Genomic DNA, 18,315 nt, shown 5'->3' with positions numbered 1-18,315 from the left:
TAAACATAACTTAAAAAGTAATTTTTATTGGACTCTTCGTTGTTGTAACTAAAAAATACTTTTTACAGAAACGAAGAACATAATGTATAATTTAAAAGGATAAAGTATCTATAGTANACTATGGATTTCAGATGAAAAATAAACATAACTTAAAAAGTAATTTTTATTGGACTCTTCGTTGTTGTAACTAAAAAATACTTTTTACAGAAACGAAGAACATAATGTATAATTTAAAAGGATAAAGTATCTATAGTATTTACAAATTACTCAGCTAATCGCCAAATCGTGGTTCAAGCATCAAGTTGATGAAATTTTCTCAATTTTCAAAGGTAAGAAGCAAATCTACTCCTGTTATTTCATTTAGTTAAAGAATTTTGTTTTATGTACAAGTGTAGATATAAGAACTGAGCAGACCGTAACAACAGTTTAGCCCTACTTTGTTTCAGTTTTTTTTTCGCCTTACGGACTAGAACCGCGTTCCTTTTAGACGGTGTGCCACTGCAGTTAAAACAATTAAAGTCAATTATAGTTAGCACATGTTAATAATATGAAAAGAAAAAATGAAAACAGCAAAAATATCTCGCTTAAGCCACATAGTTGTAATGGTTTGGATTGTCTTTATCGCGCTCCATGTAATCTCGGTCGATAAGAGATTCTATCCTTTTCTTCAAATCTGCTGGCTGTAAAATAAAAATAGATATCAAACCGCAAAAAAATAAGTCTATCTAAATAATTCTGATAAAGCAGCACTATGTAAGATTAATTAACTATTAACAGATATTTCATATCTGCTGACTGCAAAATAAAAATATTTATCAAACAGCAAAAAAATAAGTTATATCTAAATAATTCTGATAAACCAACAGCACTTATGTAAAATTAATTAAATGCTAACAGGTATTAACTACATTGGGTCTAGATTATTTTCATTTTTAAGAAAAATTTGTAGTTATTACTATTTTAAAATTTAAGGTTCCTTGAAATAGAATAGAATATATTAATTTGGGATTCAAAATAAAATGGTTTTATTTTACTCACCTTAACAGGGAATTTGAGTTGTAAATATAATTCACTAATTAATAGATTATGACTAAGCGTTTTGCGCATTTTCATTATTCTCACAATAGCTGCATCAATTTGGTACTGCCTGTCCTGGAATACCCTCTCTTCAGTTGCCTTTTGTTCTTCAGTCTAGAAATATACATGTATTAAAAGAAATTACAACAATAAAATGTTTGTGTTTTACCGTTTCTTTCATTTGAATTTGGTTTATTTTGATACGGAAAAGTTTATTCACAAAGTCGTTATTAAATCTGAATTTGTCATTATCTTCCACGTCTCTTCCTTTAGGTATTTTGTTTAAAACGCGAGCTCTGCCACACGCTAATGATTGCAAAGTTCTTCTTAATTCTCCGTCTTCAATATTCGTCGCCCCTTTTATGTAGTCAAATGATAATTCATCATGAGAATTAAACAGCAGTAACACTAACGATTGAAATAAAGATACGACAAGTTCTTTCATTCCAAGTTTAAATTTAGCTCGAAGAACACAGTGGCCCAGAGTGGGCTGCCATGTTAATTTACGACCGCTGTGTTTGCTGAGGTAAAATTTACTAAATATTTCCTGAAATTTTACCATTTCTTCAGGTAAGACAACGTTCATAAGGGGATAATTCGGCCAATATCCCATCGTCAGAATATTGACGGTCATGTCAATAGCACTTAATTCTTGACTAGTGTTTGAAAGATGTTGCTTAAAAGCCACATTAATATCTTTGCTAAGTTCCATATCTTTGAACATTCCTTCCAGTTTTGATGTAAATCCTCCTCCACATTCTTGTTTAAGTTTACTAAGCATACTCTTTTCAGCATCCACACTGGCTGATTTACCAACAAGTAGACGTTTTGCAAGGTCTTTTTTGTAAAACGCCTCAAACACGTCTTTTCCATGAATAAATCGAAACAACACCATTATTTTATCCAATAATCTTTCCAATTCTTCTTCTGTAGCTTCCTTGTTACCTGCACGAAGTTTGGAGTCGACGAATTTTGCTAAATAAAATAACAGGTACATTATAATTTGCATGAAACCAAACATTTCATTTATATATTTCTAAATGAGGTACAAGGCTTACCTATCAATTCTGCAGGTTTATTTGTTCTTTGATTAATGAAGTTTTCAAAGGCTTCCTTTAGAGAGTTACTAAACTTTTCGTTTTTGTTAAAACAGGTAGCGACGATATTATCCATGGCATCCTTAAAGTCTAACAATTCTTGTACCATAGTTTTATCCTTTTCAGGATCGATAACAATAGTGCGACCACGTTTTTTAATATACAAATTGAAAGCTGTACAAAGTTCTGTGTGGCCATTTTTAACACGACCAAAGAGAGAATATAAAAGACTCAAATCATTAAGGCGATTTTCTTCTAGCAATCCATCCAATCCTTTTTGAAGAATATTGGTAACATGGTCTGTTAAAAGTTGTTTTTCAACAGTATGAATAAGTCGCGGTTTTGTATTAGCATCTAAATAATGATAAACGCGTTCGTTTTCTTCTATTAACCTTTTATCAACGTGAGCGAGATAGTCAGGTACGTCTAATTCTTGCATTAGACGTTGACCCTCAGCAGCATATAATCTTTCAGTAGCTACAAGGAACTTCTCTTCGAAGGCTTTCTCATAAATCTGAAGATCAGTTAGCATTCTTAAAAGAGATTTAAGTAAAGTGCGATCCACAGTATCACCTTGTCTTTCTTTTTCTATTAACATTAGTAAGCCTTCAACTATTCTAGTCTGTACTAAAGTATTTGCCATTATGTACTGACGAAATAATTCTAGGCCCATATCCCATATAGAAGCAATTTGAGCATTATGTAAAACATATGTTCTATCCAGACACAGGAAAATATTTCTTATCATTATCATCTGTCTACAGTGTGCTTGCCATGTCTCATTCATTTTTTTTAAGAAAAGAAACCGATCCATTGATTCTGCTAGAAATTGTTCTATATTTCTTCGAACATGATTATCTATTAAAACATGTAAATTATTGTAAAGTGTGTGAGCCATGTTATGAATGCACATGTTTTCTACAGCTTTATATAACTCTTCAAGAGAATATTCATTAGCTCTGGAATTTTGTATAGCTAGAACAGCTTCCTGTAGTTTACCCCATGTTTGCTCTCGAAAATCATCTGGTAATTTAGGTTCACCTACAATTAAAGTTCTCTCTTAATTAATACTCTCTAATGGGAAAATATTTCTTCAATAATGAACACACTTTTATCATTACTGACAACAAAAATAAATGTTATGAACATTATTTCTTTTCTCTGCTCATAATGAATTCTGATTAAATTTTATTATCTCAATTACTACAGCAACTCGATAAGTATATGTTAACAATTTTTACCCGAGCAGTAAATATTGGTAGAGAAGAAGGTCTACATAATACAATCATCTACAAAATTGACCTAATAATTAAGTCTGTGGTATACACCAAAAGCATCCTGTCTTTTTTATGAGGGCATATATGTATTCAATATTTAGTTTCTGATAAAAAGATATAAATAATGCTTCTACTTAAAGTGAATTAAAATATAACTTCAGACAATTACATAAAACATTGTAATTGTTTCTTAAGCTAGGTAACAAACCGATATGGACTGCTCTTAAAGAATACACACATCAACGAAAGCTATGTTGAATATTTTCTACATACAAAAAACTGCCTTTATGTGTAATATTAATACAAACCACAAATATACAAGACTACTCACTTTTTAGATTTTTAATGACAATTTTCTTGGTGGTGGTAGGTTTCAAGTTGAGAATATTGAGGTTACGGTTGATTCCATTTGATGTTATAGCTGAGAAATTTGCCCTTTTGGAAAAATCGCTAGAATTGTCACTCATATTTTCATCAATTTCCAAAGTATCTCGTTTTCGTTTCACCCCGGAAAATTCACTATATCTTGTTAGAGAAACAGGACTCAAGTCCTCCGAATTTCTATTGTGTTTTGACATAGAAACACATCACATTAGTTAACAATAATAAAACAATAAAGACCAGTAATTAAAAGGTTATATATCAGATAAATATACTAATAAGGATTTACAATTCATTATGTTTTCGTCTGATTTTCAATCGCCAATTTTCTACATTCATTGACTTGCCAACCTCGAATCTTGAAACACGTTTGAAAAGTTTAGATCTAGCGGGAAATTTAAATCTACATGCACCATATTTTATTTTAAATATATTTTCATATGTTAATCAAAACACAGAATAAATAAAAATGAATGCTTAAATATAGATGTAATTAAGTAAACATTAGTATTTGTATTAACTTAATGAGGTGAAATATTTCGAAATAAGTGTATTGTTAATTGTATGCGCATAAAAAAATACTAAGATAATTAATTGTGTACACTAAATACATTTACCAGTAATATAGCGAATCAATTTTTTTAATATCTGCTTTGCAGTTTATTTATATCTTTTATATTTACGCCAGTAATTTAGACACATTATTTGTCTATACTTACATAATTGCTGCACATCTGTAAAATGTTTAAGCCAAGGAACGAGTCGTGTACAAATCTATCACTTCAATAAATCCATACAACTTTCTTTGCATTAAAATTATTTACGGTATATTTACTTCTCTTATATATAACATTATTAATAATTCTTGAATAAATTAACAAATGTTCTAAAACCTTCTAGAATTTTATTTTAAAAGTACTGTAGTATATAGTTAGTAAGCTAAAAATTAAAAGCACTTATTACAGCAATCAACTGTCAAATTCGTTGATATAGATAGAAGTTATTGTCATAAATATGTATTACAAATTTATATTAAAAAATTATGAAGTACCTAAGTAGAAAAAATGTACGTGTTCCTACATGTGACAAATATATCAGTGGCGTCGTGTAAAACATATTTTTTTCAGTTTATTTTGTATTTGTACACTTTTCAATCCTTGCACAACTGTTTAAAATAATAGAAAAGGATAAGCGTGTCGTTGATCTCTGTCTATTGTAATTAGTAAACCACTTTAATTATTTACACACATTGTATACAGAAACAAAACGCGCCGATTTGATTAAAAAAAATGTAATTATGTACTTTTTCCCGCACTGTTTTGCTGTGTTCTTTCATATGTTTCGTCGTTCACCCCGATGCCACCTTCAGTCCGAAAAAAAAATGGAAAGAATTCCACAGCAGTACAGCCAGGAGAAAGAACTTTATTGAAATACAGCATATGTTCTTATATTTACAGAAATCATTACTTAATGGGTTGTTTAAAAGGTCATGAAGGAATGAAATTGAGAGAAAATTCAAAACTGTATTTAGACATATAAAGTAAGTACAAAAAATAACAAGTGAGAAAAAACACTAGTAAAGCAACATACTTGTGTAAGACAATGTAAATTAGGTAACTTAGTATATAGTGGACTTTTAAAAATTTTAACATACAGATGTTGGAGGAGTAACGCAGATATTTTTTTTCTTTACAAAATTCAACACAAGTATGTGTAACAAGAACGACAGGTACTAAACAAGTACTACTTACAAATAAAGCACACTCAAATATTGATATTTTCAACACTGAGGCACATCTATTTTATACGATTTACGTTATTTCAATTCAGAACAAGTATGTAAGTAGTGACTTGAGGATTTAAGCAAGCAAATTATGCGAAAAATTTCTCCTTTTGATTCCCCACAGTTGACCCTGTGTAAAATAAATAATTGAAAACCCATTAACTGTTTAATTTCATGAAGATGTTGCAGATAACTTTGTCGAAATTAAAAAAAGAAAGAACGGCTAATACATCAATTTCCGAAACAATTGGAGAAACTTGTAGAGTTCAAAATTTACTTGCTTATAAAAACTGGCTCCAATAAAAGTTTCTTTGTTTCAAATGAGTTTGTTTATCAATCACTTTACCGTTTATATATCACTGAAATAACAATAATTTTTAAATACCGACAAACAGTGAATTCCAAAAGTCTCAAAATTATACCAGTGAACAGTAAAATGTATAAGGAATATGAGGAGGCGGAGTTNTCTCCCTATTTCATCTACACATATACATTATATCCTCACTTTGCTAAATCAGCTTTTCGAGTATATTTTTCGCTTTGTGGACTACAGAAGGTGTAATATATAATACGGGAATCCGGCTTAAGACTTTCAGAATTAAAATCTATTTAAATACACCTAATTTTATCACTTAGACGGATCACAAGGAAAGAATCACCAAGAGTTCAAATATGCAGTGGTGTTAAAATACGCATCTAAATATTTCTTATGAAACGTAGACAAACAATAAAATAAATATGCGGTTGTTATGTGCGGTTATTGCTGTTACCTAGCGCTGATTGAGTGAACAAACACATTTTACATCACGCTTCTCGTTAAATAAAATGATACGCTTTGTGTAGAACCATGAAATATTTAAGGCAAATCAATTTAAACCCTCAAAAATGCTCTTCCGTATTTATACCCACTGTGTTACAATGATATAAGTTATAATTTTCAGTCATTAAATTCGAACCTGACTGCCAGATGTTACTCGAGAAATACGTCACTATCAGACCAATCGGTATCATCGGAATCGGAGAAGAACGCGACCAAATCTTCCAAATCATCGGCTAAGGAATATAACCACCGATTCTCCCTTTCATCAAGGAAATCCCATAAAATGATCTCCTGAACAAAAGAACATGTTACCTATAAACTCCGCTACTTTCTTCTTTTCATTTTCTAAACTATTAACAGAACTTAAAATATATTCTTTCAATAAATAAAAATAAATTCCTTTACAAAAAAATTCATAGGACAGCTTTAAATAATTTACTCTGATCTTTTCCAAATTTTTTTGTTAAAATTTAATAGTAAAGATAAAATTTTAGTTTTAAATTACTTAAAACTGTCCGTAATATTAAAACTTAGAATAAAACACTAATGTCATGTATCCCTTAAAGCAATAGCAGTATTTTGATTTTAAACATAAACGAAGCATAAATAATTTCGCTAAGCCTCTGCATGTGCACAGAAACGCAAGTGAAAATAGTGTAACACCTCAGGAGGGAGCTCCTAAAAACAAAAAATTTTTTTACTGATACAACATGAAATAATCACTTTTACCACATCAGACAATCTAAAAAAAGAAGAATACCACACAAAGGAAAATTAAGTACATTTTTCATTAGTTATACAACATTGATATACTGATTTTGAAGTCAAGCATATGTATACTTTGAATGGAATGAAATAATGCAATGTAATGACAAAAAACAGCAAATTATTAAATGGCAGTACAAATGCTGTTGAATGGAAATTATAAGTGGAAAATTATAATTATAATGAAAATGACCAAGCGTTCTTATCACAACGTTAAAAAATATTCATAGTCTTATTTTTACCAGAAATACTACTTTGAACGAGTATTGCTGGTTACATTAATTATTTTTACTCCTTACAACAGCAAAAATTAATTACAAGTTAAAAGCAATATTAGGTATATTTCTGTTAATTAATATAAAATAATTACAACGAAAGAACATAGTAACATATAGCAGGTGGAAACAGTGATTAATGAAGTAGTTATGGAAAATGTGGAACAATTGAATAAGCACGAAAAATCTTACTTGCAGCATGCTGAAGCTCACATTTTCAACGCGACGTCGTGGCGGTCCTACATCAGTTTTGGTGCCATCAGGCAGTGCGTGTAAGTAGAAACATTTGTTACCAAATGGACATCTTCCATTGCCCTTCCTAAAATATTTGCAGTCTTTTTCACTTAAGGCCTTCTTGTAGTTGTCAATCAATTTATCTTTTTCTTCTTTGGTTTCTACCCAGTACATACTTGGGCAGACAAAATCTGATGTTACACGGCATTCTGGACAAGCCCTAAACAAGAAATAAGATTAATAGGTAAATAAAAATTATATAACAACGTAAGCAACCTTATGATTCTATTGTCAAATTGTCGTGCTTTCCTCCATTTACGTATGCAAGCTAAACAGAAGCAATGGTTGCAATTGGGTAGGATACCAAAACGTTGTTCATTATCTGTTTTCTCCATAATAGTTTCAAAGCAAACTCCACAAGCCTTATTTTTAGACCGGGCAATTGCAAATGACAGTTCCATGTCCTTTTCATGTTGAGCAACACATTCCTGGTAATAAGAACTATTTTGTGATCCTTTAAAAATATATATTTAATAAGAAATTACCTGTCTATGTCGCTTTCTTTGTTCTTCATTGAAGGGATGTAATGCGGCAGTCTCACAGAAATCGCAAATATCACCATGAATGTAAGGACATTCATCAAGAGGATATTTGCAAACTCCTTCCTTTTCAAGAAAAACACACAGCTGCCTGTCTTCCGGATTTATCTCCATTCGGTTATTTGCATTAACAACTTCTGCATAGCTCTTAGGTTTTTGATTAGCTTTAGGAACGAATTCAGGAGCATGAACCCAATTTTCCTTTCTTTTTTCTAGATCTTCCATAGTTTCCTCCTGGTCATTATTACTCACAAAACCCATATTTACAGGTGAGTTTGAGACATTGTCAGTGGAACTACTGGAATAATAAACAGAATAAAGTGGAATTGAGTAGACAAGTACTATTAAATTTCTTTATAAGTTGCACAGTTCTAAGCTAATCTTACAATATAACCCACCTGTTACTTGTTTTTGATCCACTAGTCGAAGCAGAAGGTTGACTAGAATATCTGCAATTAATGTTAATATACAACCACGTATTTCAACAGACAATTACTGTAAGTTTAAGGAAGCATTCTTGTAATCTATTTGACAACAATTAAGAACACTTTATTACTTTTAAATAACCTTAAGTTTAATAGCAATAAGATAAACTTACTTGTTTAACCAAGAATTGTCAACTGAAGCAGTTTCTCTAGTGTCTGCAGTCATTGGGTTTTGATGCAAAAATCGACAAGATGCACCATTCCGGCAATTGCCTCGTGCATAAAAGCGACACTCCATTTTTCGTTTTCGAGTAATGTAATAACCCAATACAAATTCGGTAGTACCAGAAGGTTTTACAGTCACTTGAACATCTGAAGCATTTGCATGCTCATAACGACAATACCCTCCTCTTGCACAGTTCTTCGTGTTCAAGTATCTAAATTTAAAATTAAATCAATTACCTTGTTAAGAAAACGATACAACTGTAATTATGATTCCTTTTAGGGCAATTTTGACAGTGTAACACACAATTGTAAGAAATTCTTGGAACTAAATGACAATAAATTAGTACCAGTAGTAATAATGGGACACAAAAAAACAAGCATTACACTTCGAATAACTTACGAGAGGCAAAAAGCATATTTTTCTTCGATCCCAGATGAGGAGGTGTCCGCCATTTCCAAATCTTCTGTGTATATATTATATATATATGTATGTATGTTTCTAATTGCAAACCGAGTTTTTCTCCTCTTTCGAACTTAACAAAACATTGTACCCAAGGATAATAGTTTAACAATTCATTAGGCTATTATATTACAACTGAATACTGAAGAACTAAAACTAAAATACTAATTAGAACCATCAACAAATGGGGCAATAGTTACAAAACACAACATAACGACTAACCGCGAAATCAAAAGTGCGAAAATCCACGAATCCTGCCGAATGCGAATACATTTTAACGGTTCTTTAAAAAGGAGCACCAATAAGAAATATTGTATTCAAGGGGGTGTGTTGCTGATAATTCAAATAATGATTGTATATATTTTTAAATAAAAATCAGTGAACAGTACAAGACAATTTTAAACGACATAATAAAATAGAACGCAATTTACTCACCTCCATATTTCAATTGAAATAATTTAAAGATGTTGCGCATTAAGTTGATTTGGTTTTATTAGGGCACTTTCGATAACCACACTAAGAATAAAGTAACAACACTTTTTCAAAGTTTTTGTTATGCAGTGGTATAAAGTTGAAAAAAAAAAACAACAATTTTATTTATTGGCTTATATTTGTTTGGAACTTTTATATACAGTTATTTTAAACAAATGAAACAGAAATGGAAAAAGCAACTTTTTATTCTATCAAGTTAAAATTAGCCATTTGCAAGTAATCAGCTTGGCTATCACTCAACACTATGCACATATCACCACAAAATGCTAGTCTTTACATAAGGTTTTTCAGAAACAAAGCAGCTCGATTTTGTTTGAGATCAACAATAATTTGCAAAGAGCNTGATTAAACTAGTGTAACTTACTTAGTTTCGTCCAGTAATTCGATTTCCTGAGGTTGAGTAATAGGCGTATTGCTATGACCGGCAGTGGGATCATCTGTGTTCAATTCGCCATTTGTAGAACTAACAACTTGAACCGAACCATGGCGGTCTGCGGGAGTTAAGTTACCTAAAGTACTTTGCTTTGTTGATTCGAATAACAAGATCTACGAGCGGAGAAAGAAGAGAACCCAATGCACTTTTTATGAATACGTTAATTACTGTAACTATTGATAAATGAAGAATTAACAAATGCACCTTTTATTTACATACCAAGTGCCTACTTCTTTCTTACTAAATCCTGTTATTCTTAGTTTAAATGTAACAATACAAGTTCCACCTGCAGAGACCAAATAATTTTTTTTATAACAAACAGAACAATATTAATGATACTACTTTATTAGACAAATACTAAATCACAACAGTGGAGTCCCCAGGAACAGATAATTCTGTGAGCGGCGTCTTTACACAGTTTAAGTGAGTCTACACAAACTCATAAGAAAAATCTGTCTTTCCTACGCTTAATATTTTAAAATGAAAACGAAACAGTCTGAATATACATACAACTTAAACATTGCAAACTTCATGAACCTTATTTAATCTACAACTCTTCTATGACTTATATACATCGCTATAATTTAGCTAATTAAAAACAAAAAAAAAAGAGAAAATTGGTTTTCGAATTTAATTTACAAATTTTGGACTTGTGAATGCAGGTTCTCTAGTTGTTTTTCAAGTACTTTAGAATCAGAATTACACTAACTACAGCCTCGGTGGAAACTGTAACTTATTTACATAAAACAGTTTCACCAACTATATACAGCACCAAAGTACTGTATTAATACTCACAACTATGTTAGGCAGTCAAACATAAATCAACTTCCGCAAGAAGAATTGAACATATTTTACATCATCCAAACCAATACTTTATCTGTTATTATTTGAAACTGCCCTTAAAATAATATAAAAACAAGTTTAAATTATTTAAAAGCAAATTTACTAAAGTTAATGAATGCGTTAAATCTCAGTTAAACTGAGTCGTAATGATTAAAAAAAAAATGTTTCGACGTAGCAAATGCAAAAAAATGCCAAAGTTGGAAAATAGAGCTAGATTTCGTTTTCATAGTTTAATAATAAACGACGAATATTAAATACGTACATGGAAATTGTATGCAGGGTGATGTTATAGAAGTACCACTTATATAAAAAAATACCCCTCTTTATGAACTGCTGTACCAAATTTGACGTACAGTTTTCTTGTATTTCAAACATCTCTATAAATTATAGGCGTCTTTTGAAATTCAATGAATTTATTACATACTAAAAAGTAAAAATAAAAGTTCGTTAAAACTGCACGGATGAATTTTTGTTTTCAATTTTTAGTAACCAAATTTGATACTAGCTTTAGTTTTCTCTAGAGATCACCTTTAGAATTTCTTTTATAAATTAATCACCCTGTACAGTTCTTTAATTACTTATTACTGATCAAATATCGTCATAATTTATTTCCAATAGCGTAGAAAAATCGTTATTTTTTCGCGGGAAAATATTTACAAACTTATTAAAATAAAAGATTATATCCTTTCTATTTCATCCTTCTATTAATGTAGGCGTCTATGAATTATGTTAATTAACAGTTTAGTGTGTTTTTAAGTACAAAATATAAATTGGAAATAAAGTTTGGAGTGACGTGCAATTCCTCTATTGAAAGCTGCCCCAGGAATAATAATTGAGTAAGGCCTTACATATCAAGATATGGATAACAGATTGTAAAGTCCTTATAAATAATAGAAGTAATTAGAAGCTACACTACAACGATTTGATTTAGAAGTAATTATAACAAGAACTGTACATTGGTCTTTATTAAAACTAACTTTAGTTCAAGGTGGCAGCGCTGCTTTGACCACATGGTAGAAGTATAAGTTGCTGGTCGGTTTCACTGTACTGTAGTCATTTTGCTCGCGCTCCTTTTTTCTTCTTTCGTTTAAAAAAGCAGCAACACCTGAAAAACATACTAAATCAACACTATATTTACAGTTCCTTGAACTGATTTGAAAGTCATTAAACAAATAATACCTAACATGCAAATATAGTAGACATTTGATGGTAAAAATGTCGCATTACTTATGCCAGAGCGCCGTATATAGTGAGCAAATTAAACTTTAGCTTATATATCAAAAAAAAACAAAACGTCTTATTTTATGAAAAGCCGTTTGTGTTATGTATTAAGTCAAAAAAAAATATGATGTTGCAACATCTACAGTTTATAAGATAAAACAAAAGGGAACTAGTCTCTAAAGCTACAACAGACACATGTATATTAGACTTCTAAAAATGGAAAAACTTGTATAAGTGTTATTAAACGAAATAAAAATTTTATTGACAGTAATGAAATAAGGGAAAAACAAAATTTATACATTATCGAATAACTGAAAATGTTACAGCCAGTGAGGGACGGCTAATATGTTTTTTTGAGCCTCACTGAGTGTTAGTGTATTATGAAACAAATGTATACACCTAAGAATGTTGTTTCATTTACTAATAATAAAACTAACAAAATAAAGTTGCTTAAACGCATTTTCTAGCAAATCAATTCAATTTAAAATTTGTTAGTACCATAGGTATTTTTTTTAGAGTATTTTCAAAAATTTAATCGAAAATTTTTTGATTAAACTAGTGTAACTTACTTAGTTTCGTCCAGTAATTCGATTTCCTGAGGTTGAGTAATAGGCGTATTGCTATGACCGGCAGTGGGATCATCTGTGTTCAATTCGCCATTTGTAGAACTAACAACTTGAACCGAACCATGGCGGTCTGCGGGAGTTAAGTTACCTAAAGTACTTTGCTTTGAAGCTTCTGGCCATTGATTATTCTGTTTATTTGTATTCTGCAAAAAAAAAAATAAAAAAATAAAATTCAATATTTATAAAGCCCTACACAAAATTATTTTTTCATGAAAATTATATTGTAAATTTAACTACCTTGTTTGTTAAATGTCTTTCTCTATTAGGGGATATAGTGACTTCATGTCCAGTTGTTTGAAGCGAACCAACTGGTGTACTCTTAAAAGAAAAGTGATACAACAACAATAAGTAATAAAGTAATTAATTAAATACATCAATAAAACGTGCAAGGATTTCTAACACTAATAGAAGACAGTTAAATTGTGATTATTAGTAAAGGATGTTGGAGCTAGTTAAAGCATCTGGCGGTTTAGATGTTATACCTTTGCAGATTTTGTTTTAACAATATTCGAAGGTGGAGCATTTCTCATTTGCTGTAGTACCACCAAATTTGGAGGCTAACATTAAAATAACTTGTAAGAAATACTGCAAATACATACTTTATTATAATAATATAAAAAATTAACAAAACAAAAACCATTACAATTTATGGTGAACTTGCTTCAGGCAGGCTAAATCGAGTTTTATATTTTGTGTATAAGCATTTCAATTTCACAATCACTTCAATTCTAAAATTGTACATATCACTTACAAATGAACAAAAATCACAATTATGATTTCAAAAATTATACAATGTAGATAGAAGGGGACAGTAATGTAGGTAATAGTAACTTTTAGCAAAATATGAAACTCGAACTAGAATGGGAACAATTTACTATAGTAACCTGCCAGACTTTTAGTTGATTTTCGTAGAAAAAAGTAAGCATGTTCTGCACTTTGAAATTTCGAAAGGAGGTTAAAAGAATACAGTTTGAACATACCATAGTTTTTCCCGTCCAATCAAATTCTCCGTCGTCAACATAGCCGCGCCTTTGCAACAAATCACTGAACAATTTGCGAAGATATTCGTAGTCGGGTGTTTCAAAAAAGTCTAATCTTCGAACATAACGAAGATACTGAGCCATCTCTTCCGGTTGGCCTTCACACAGCACATCGATTGGTGTCGCACGCTTTGTATCACCTATTTTTTGGTATCTTTCCTTTAAAGTATCAGCCTAAAATACAAAAATGTTTAATACTATTATTTATGTCCAAAACTACTCATTATATATTTTAACCTTCAGTCCTTGCCAAGGAAGGGAGCCCCTTAGAAAGTACATAAACATATGTCCTAGTGCTTCCAGGTCGTCTCTTCTTGATTGCTCTTTACCCAAATGAGTGTTAATCGACATATACCTAGCAGTTCCAGTCAACGACTTATGCTCTCTGTATGGTATATGTTTGTTAGTTTCTAATTCTATATATTCTTTTGCTAATCCAAAATCTAAAACATAATGCCACTCTTAGATTATTATGTAAAGAAACGGGCTTTCCCAATTTTCTTATACCTATAATATGGATAATTTTTTCACGTTTTGTACTAGCACGGCCAATTAAAAAGTTTTCAGGTTTCACATCACGATAAATTAGATGGCGCGCATGAACGAACTCAATACGATGTAGCTGCAAGAAAAGTTAAAATCATTAATGATTTAGTTCATCTACCAATTAAATTAGATTTTTACCAATTGTAAGGCAATCATTAGGACTGTTTTCAGAGAGAAGCGACGTTCGCACAAATCAAAAAGGTCCTCAAGGCTTGGACCAAGCAATTCCATAACCAAAGCGTTATACTTTCCGCAAGGTCCAAAGTAGTAGACATCAGGAATTCCCTCTACAAATACACTATTATTTTTTCTATTGTTAAAAAACGATTATTTAAAAATAACAAGTAATTGGAAAGCTACAATTTATTTATTTGTTTACACTAACTTTTGATTTTGTAAGGAAAAATGCAAATAAAGTACTTTATTGTTTCAACAAGTAATAAACGACAAAATCATTGTTTTATCTATGTTGAATGAGCACTATAATTGTTATACTTAGTAAACAATGATAAATAGATCCATGCTTTCAGTATTACTTGTTTCGGGCACATATTTAATAAACAATACACAGTTGAATGTTGATTATAGAAAAAAAAAAACAATACACTTACCACGTGAGCCAAGGAGTTTGTAAAAACGGTATTCTAAATGAAGCTGAGGTGCTTTGGATTTCATGGGTTCCATTTTAATAGCTACATGTTCATTGTTATATAAATTTTTGCCTAAAACATACAATATAATTTATAATTAAAATTAGCCTAATATTTAATAAATACAAAAAAATTGGTATCTGATTTTGCAAATTCATGCAGAAATAATAAATTATTTATTTTGTTATATTTACTACTTTTCAAAAATATTTAAATAAGAATACTCTACACAATAGCTTATCAATAAAATAGATATTGCTCATGGTTATCTAAAGTATGTGTACATTTATAATAAATAAGTGAACCATAATGAATGAATTTAGTGTCTCATGAATTAAATAGTTTCTGAGAATTCAGTAAAACCTTACCTAAGCGTAGCTCTCCGAAGTTACCACAGCCAATTTTTTTTCCTACACGAAAATTAGGACCAACCATTAAGACTCCAGAACTTGAATTAACGGAATGCCTAGAAGAATGAGTTTCTCCTGCACCTCGTTCTCGCTCGCGGTCCTTATCTGTACCTAATATAAAATTGTATTACAATATAATAAAGAAATAGCTATAAATTAACTTACCATATCGCCTGTAAGTCTTTTTATTCTGATCCATTTTTAACTATAAAATAAATACTAGACTAGAGTTTGGTTGGTTTTGTGCAGCAATTACCAGCTGAAATATTTTTTATTTAGTCAACACCTTCATTCTTGTATTTTAACCTACCAGTGACATTATTATAATGACAATTACTCAGATATGAACTACAATGTTTATTATTTTTCACGCATTCAGTTGTCATCGAATGAAGTTAAAACAACTTTTTTACCTTAAAACAAATAGATATGCTGTTGATATATAGGAGTAATACACTAATTTTAGAGGATGTAATAATGCTTAAAGTTGATTATATATAAGGGATATCAAATTAATAATGAGGAGTTTATGAACGAAGAAATGTAACCCACATTCCTAATTGCTGATAATATTTATTATCCGAATGTAGAGGGTTACATTCTACATTAAATAATATAATGTAGTTCTGCAAAAACATTATTAACTATTAATTAAACAATGGTCTTTTGTAGATACAATGTCCTGCTGATTTATTTGCAGGTGTCATTTGAGTTAGTAAAGGACTGAGGTGTTGGTACTGCTCACCTGAATACAAATGAAGGGGTTCAACTATGATGAAATAATTATGAATGTTAGCTTCTTCCAGTACGTTCACAAATAATTTTGAGTACTTAAGGGTGCAGCGCCAACAAATTTAGTAATAACTTTTGTAGAAAAGTTATTGTTCACATGTTACATATCACATTTTATTCAAGGTATCACAGTACTTTGTTTTCTGTGCATATCGCACACAAGCACTTTTAAATTTTTAGTTAATCACTTTTTCTGATAAAAGTTAACTAAAGTCTATTTTAAAGCAGTTTATAAATACCTAATTCCATATTTTATTTCTATGATCCCTAGTTGGCAAGTGAACGCCATTATTAAAACGATACCGGGTCAACGTCATTTTGTCAGATAAACAAAAATCAACTCCTAAATTGCACATAAAATGCTAACCGGAACCCATAACGCAAAAACTGAAAATATGAGACTTTAAAATATAAGCACACACAAATATTTATGTGACTTCGTGCACTTTTTTTACTACACACTAAGGCTGCCCATCTGTGTAACAATTAACTTTAGGTCATACACTTCCCGAGCATGCGCTGTTTCTGTTTCTTAATATTTGTCAAAACTCTTATAAATTGTTATTTACATAAATTTAGAAATTGAAATTTATTTTGGATGTTATTTCAAATTTATACGGATTTTGGTTTATTACTTTATTTACCTTACTTTTCGTTCAAAATATATACCTACAAGAATATTAAAAAATAAATATCAAATATATTTTGTTTTATGTTGNGACAGTTTAACGACAATTACAACATGGCGAACAAAAAATAGAGACTTGTTGGAGTTTCTTTATTGATGTTAAGTGGAGGTCAATTAATATTGAAGATTGAACACACTCGCGCCTCGATTCCTGCTTGCGTCACATTAACACAATATTGTACGTTAGTGATTTCGTCAACTCAAAAATATAATCGGACAATCACACAAATTTGAATCTTTTCGGTCTGGATAATTATTACACTATACAAAAGCATGATAGTATAAATGCAAAGAAAACTGCATAAATACAAACTTCATTTAAAAACTCTGACTCACCTTTTTCATTTTTAAACAGTTTTACTTAAAAAAGAAATAAAACTTGTCTTTTGAGTAAAAAATATGAAATAGTCGTACCTACAGATTAAACGGAATTGTTCTGTTTTAATGTTTTCCTTTTAATTTAGTTTTTTAATTCTCAGTAAATGAAATCAAACAGCAATCGTCTGTGATTTTCCATAGTGTTTCAACAGTGTTGAGATTTCCTTTACAACTTTTGGGATCACCCTGTTTAGCCCCCATAGTGTGGATGCCCTGTTTACCCATTAATATGCCTATTATCCGTATCTATCAAAAGTGACGCTGTCCCTATTTGACGCAAAAACCATTTCCTTGACAAATGATTACAGAAAGTCTATGCACACGTGAATGCTCAAATATATCCGTTTATTTGAAGGAATCGATCATTGTATAAAATGTCCCAAATAGCGAATGTAGCAACAAATTCAAACAAGATTTCTGAAAGCAGAACCATTAGCAGCAAAAACCATTAAGAGTATCATTTAGTATATTTTTGTTGATCTCGTAACTGTAGGTATTTGATCCAACGAACATTTTCTTGCGTTAGTGAAGAAGAAAAAGAAAGCAAATTCTATAGGCACCTACAATTTATATCGGCAACTTTACAACTTCTAATTTAGGGGAAATACCTCCATTTAATACTTTCAATGTAACGTCAAGCATGAAATTGCTATCACACGATAATGATATAGAATTCGCTTAATAAGGACTTTTGCATTGTCCGCCTAAATAAACGCACTAATAACTCGTGAGAACTAAATTAATTAACTTAAGTGGTGTTTAAGGAAAGCGGGATGAT

At 30.6% G+C, this 18,315-nt stretch overlaps 3 protein-coding genes across 14 annotated transcripts; all 3 read right to left on the bottom strand.

The window, feature by feature from the left end:
* Window positions 1–446: 446 nt before the first annotated feature.
* On the bottom strand, window positions 447–4,720 carry LOC108735288 (cullin-4B). 2 transcript variants are annotated; one of them, XM_018467195.1, is made up of 6 exons: window positions 4,122–4,296; window positions 3,783–4,012; window positions 2,136–3,215; window positions 1,247–2,052; window positions 1,039–1,191; window positions 447–680 (listed from the first exon to the last, which is right to left on the bottom strand). In XM_018467195.1, exons 1-6 carry the CDS (start codon window positions 4,169–4,171, stop codon window positions 585–587), a joined length of 2,415 nt encoding a protein of 804 aa, XP_018322697.1. In that variant the 5' UTR covers window positions 4,172–4,296; the 3' UTR covers window positions 447–584. The 2 variants fall into 2 exon arrangements, with proteins under 2 accessions (XP_018322697.1, XP_018322699.1); XM_018467197.2 differs by lacking the exon at window positions 4,122–4,296 and adding an exon at window positions 4,552–4,720 and having other exon boundaries at window positions 585–680.
* Window positions 4,721–6,087: 1,367 nt separating this feature from the next.
* Window positions 6,088–9,656, bottom strand: LOC108735306 (probable E3 ubiquitin-protein ligase makorin-1). 4 transcript variants are annotated; one of them, XM_018467222.2, is made up of 7 exons: window positions 9,359–9,656; window positions 8,907–9,170; window positions 8,707–8,757; window positions 8,255–8,606; window positions 7,986–8,197; window positions 7,689–7,929; window positions 6,088–6,726 (listed from the first exon to the last, which is right to left on the bottom strand). In XM_018467222.2, exons 1-7 carry the CDS (start codon window positions 9,409–9,411, stop codon window positions 6,586–6,588), a joined length of 1,314 nt encoding a protein of 437 aa, XP_018322724.1. In that variant the 5' UTR covers window positions 9,412–9,656; the 3' UTR covers window positions 6,088–6,585. The 4 variants fall into 4 exon arrangements, with proteins under 4 accessions (XP_018322724.1, XP_018322723.1, XP_018322722.1 ...); XM_018467221.2 differs by having other exon boundaries at window positions 7,668–7,929; window positions 8,255–8,603; XM_018467220.2 differs by having other exon boundaries at window positions 7,668–7,929; window positions 9,359–9,655.
* Window positions 9,657–10,270: 614 nt separating this feature from the next.
* LOC108735252 (casein kinase I) lies at window positions 10,271–17,091 on the bottom strand. Of its 8 annotated transcripts, XM_018467124.2 has the most exons (12): window positions 16,425–17,090; window positions 15,990–16,092; window positions 15,845–15,938; window positions 15,638–15,790; window positions 15,231–15,341; window positions 14,758–14,906; window positions 14,581–14,695; window positions 14,311–14,516; window positions 14,014–14,247; window positions 13,271–13,351; window positions 12,977–13,176; window positions 10,437–12,303 (listed from the first exon to the last, which is right to left on the bottom strand). In XM_018467124.2, exons 3-12 carry the CDS (start codon window positions 15,876–15,878, stop codon window positions 12,240–12,242), a joined length of 1,347 nt encoding a protein of 448 aa, XP_018322626.1. In that variant the 5' UTR covers window positions 15,879–15,938; window positions 15,990–16,092; window positions 16,425–17,090; the 3' UTR covers window positions 10,437–12,239. The 8 variants fall into 8 exon arrangements, with proteins under 8 accessions (XP_025834010.1, XP_025834014.1, XP_018322626.1 ...); XM_025978225.1 differs by lacking the exons at window positions 10,437–12,303; window positions 15,990–16,092 and adding an exon at window positions 10,271–10,392 and having other exon boundaries at window positions 13,095–13,176; window positions 16,425–17,091; XM_025978229.1 differs by lacking the exons at window positions 10,437–12,303; window positions 15,990–16,092 and adding an exon at window positions 10,271–10,419 and having other exon boundaries at window positions 13,122–13,176; window positions 16,425–17,091.
* Between the last annotated feature and the right edge of the window lie 1,224 nt (window positions 17,092–18,315).

This window comes from Agrilus planipennis, unplaced genomic scaffold (assembly GCF_000699045.2).
Source record: "Agrilus planipennis isolate EAB-ADULT unplaced genomic scaffold, Apla_2.0 scaffold15, whole genome shotgun sequence".
NCBI lineage: Eukaryota > Metazoa > Arthropoda > Insecta > Coleoptera > Buprestidae > Agrilus > Agrilus planipennis.
Note: the sequence above shows the minus strand (reverse complement) of the source record. Positions and strands in the feature narration are given on the sequence as shown.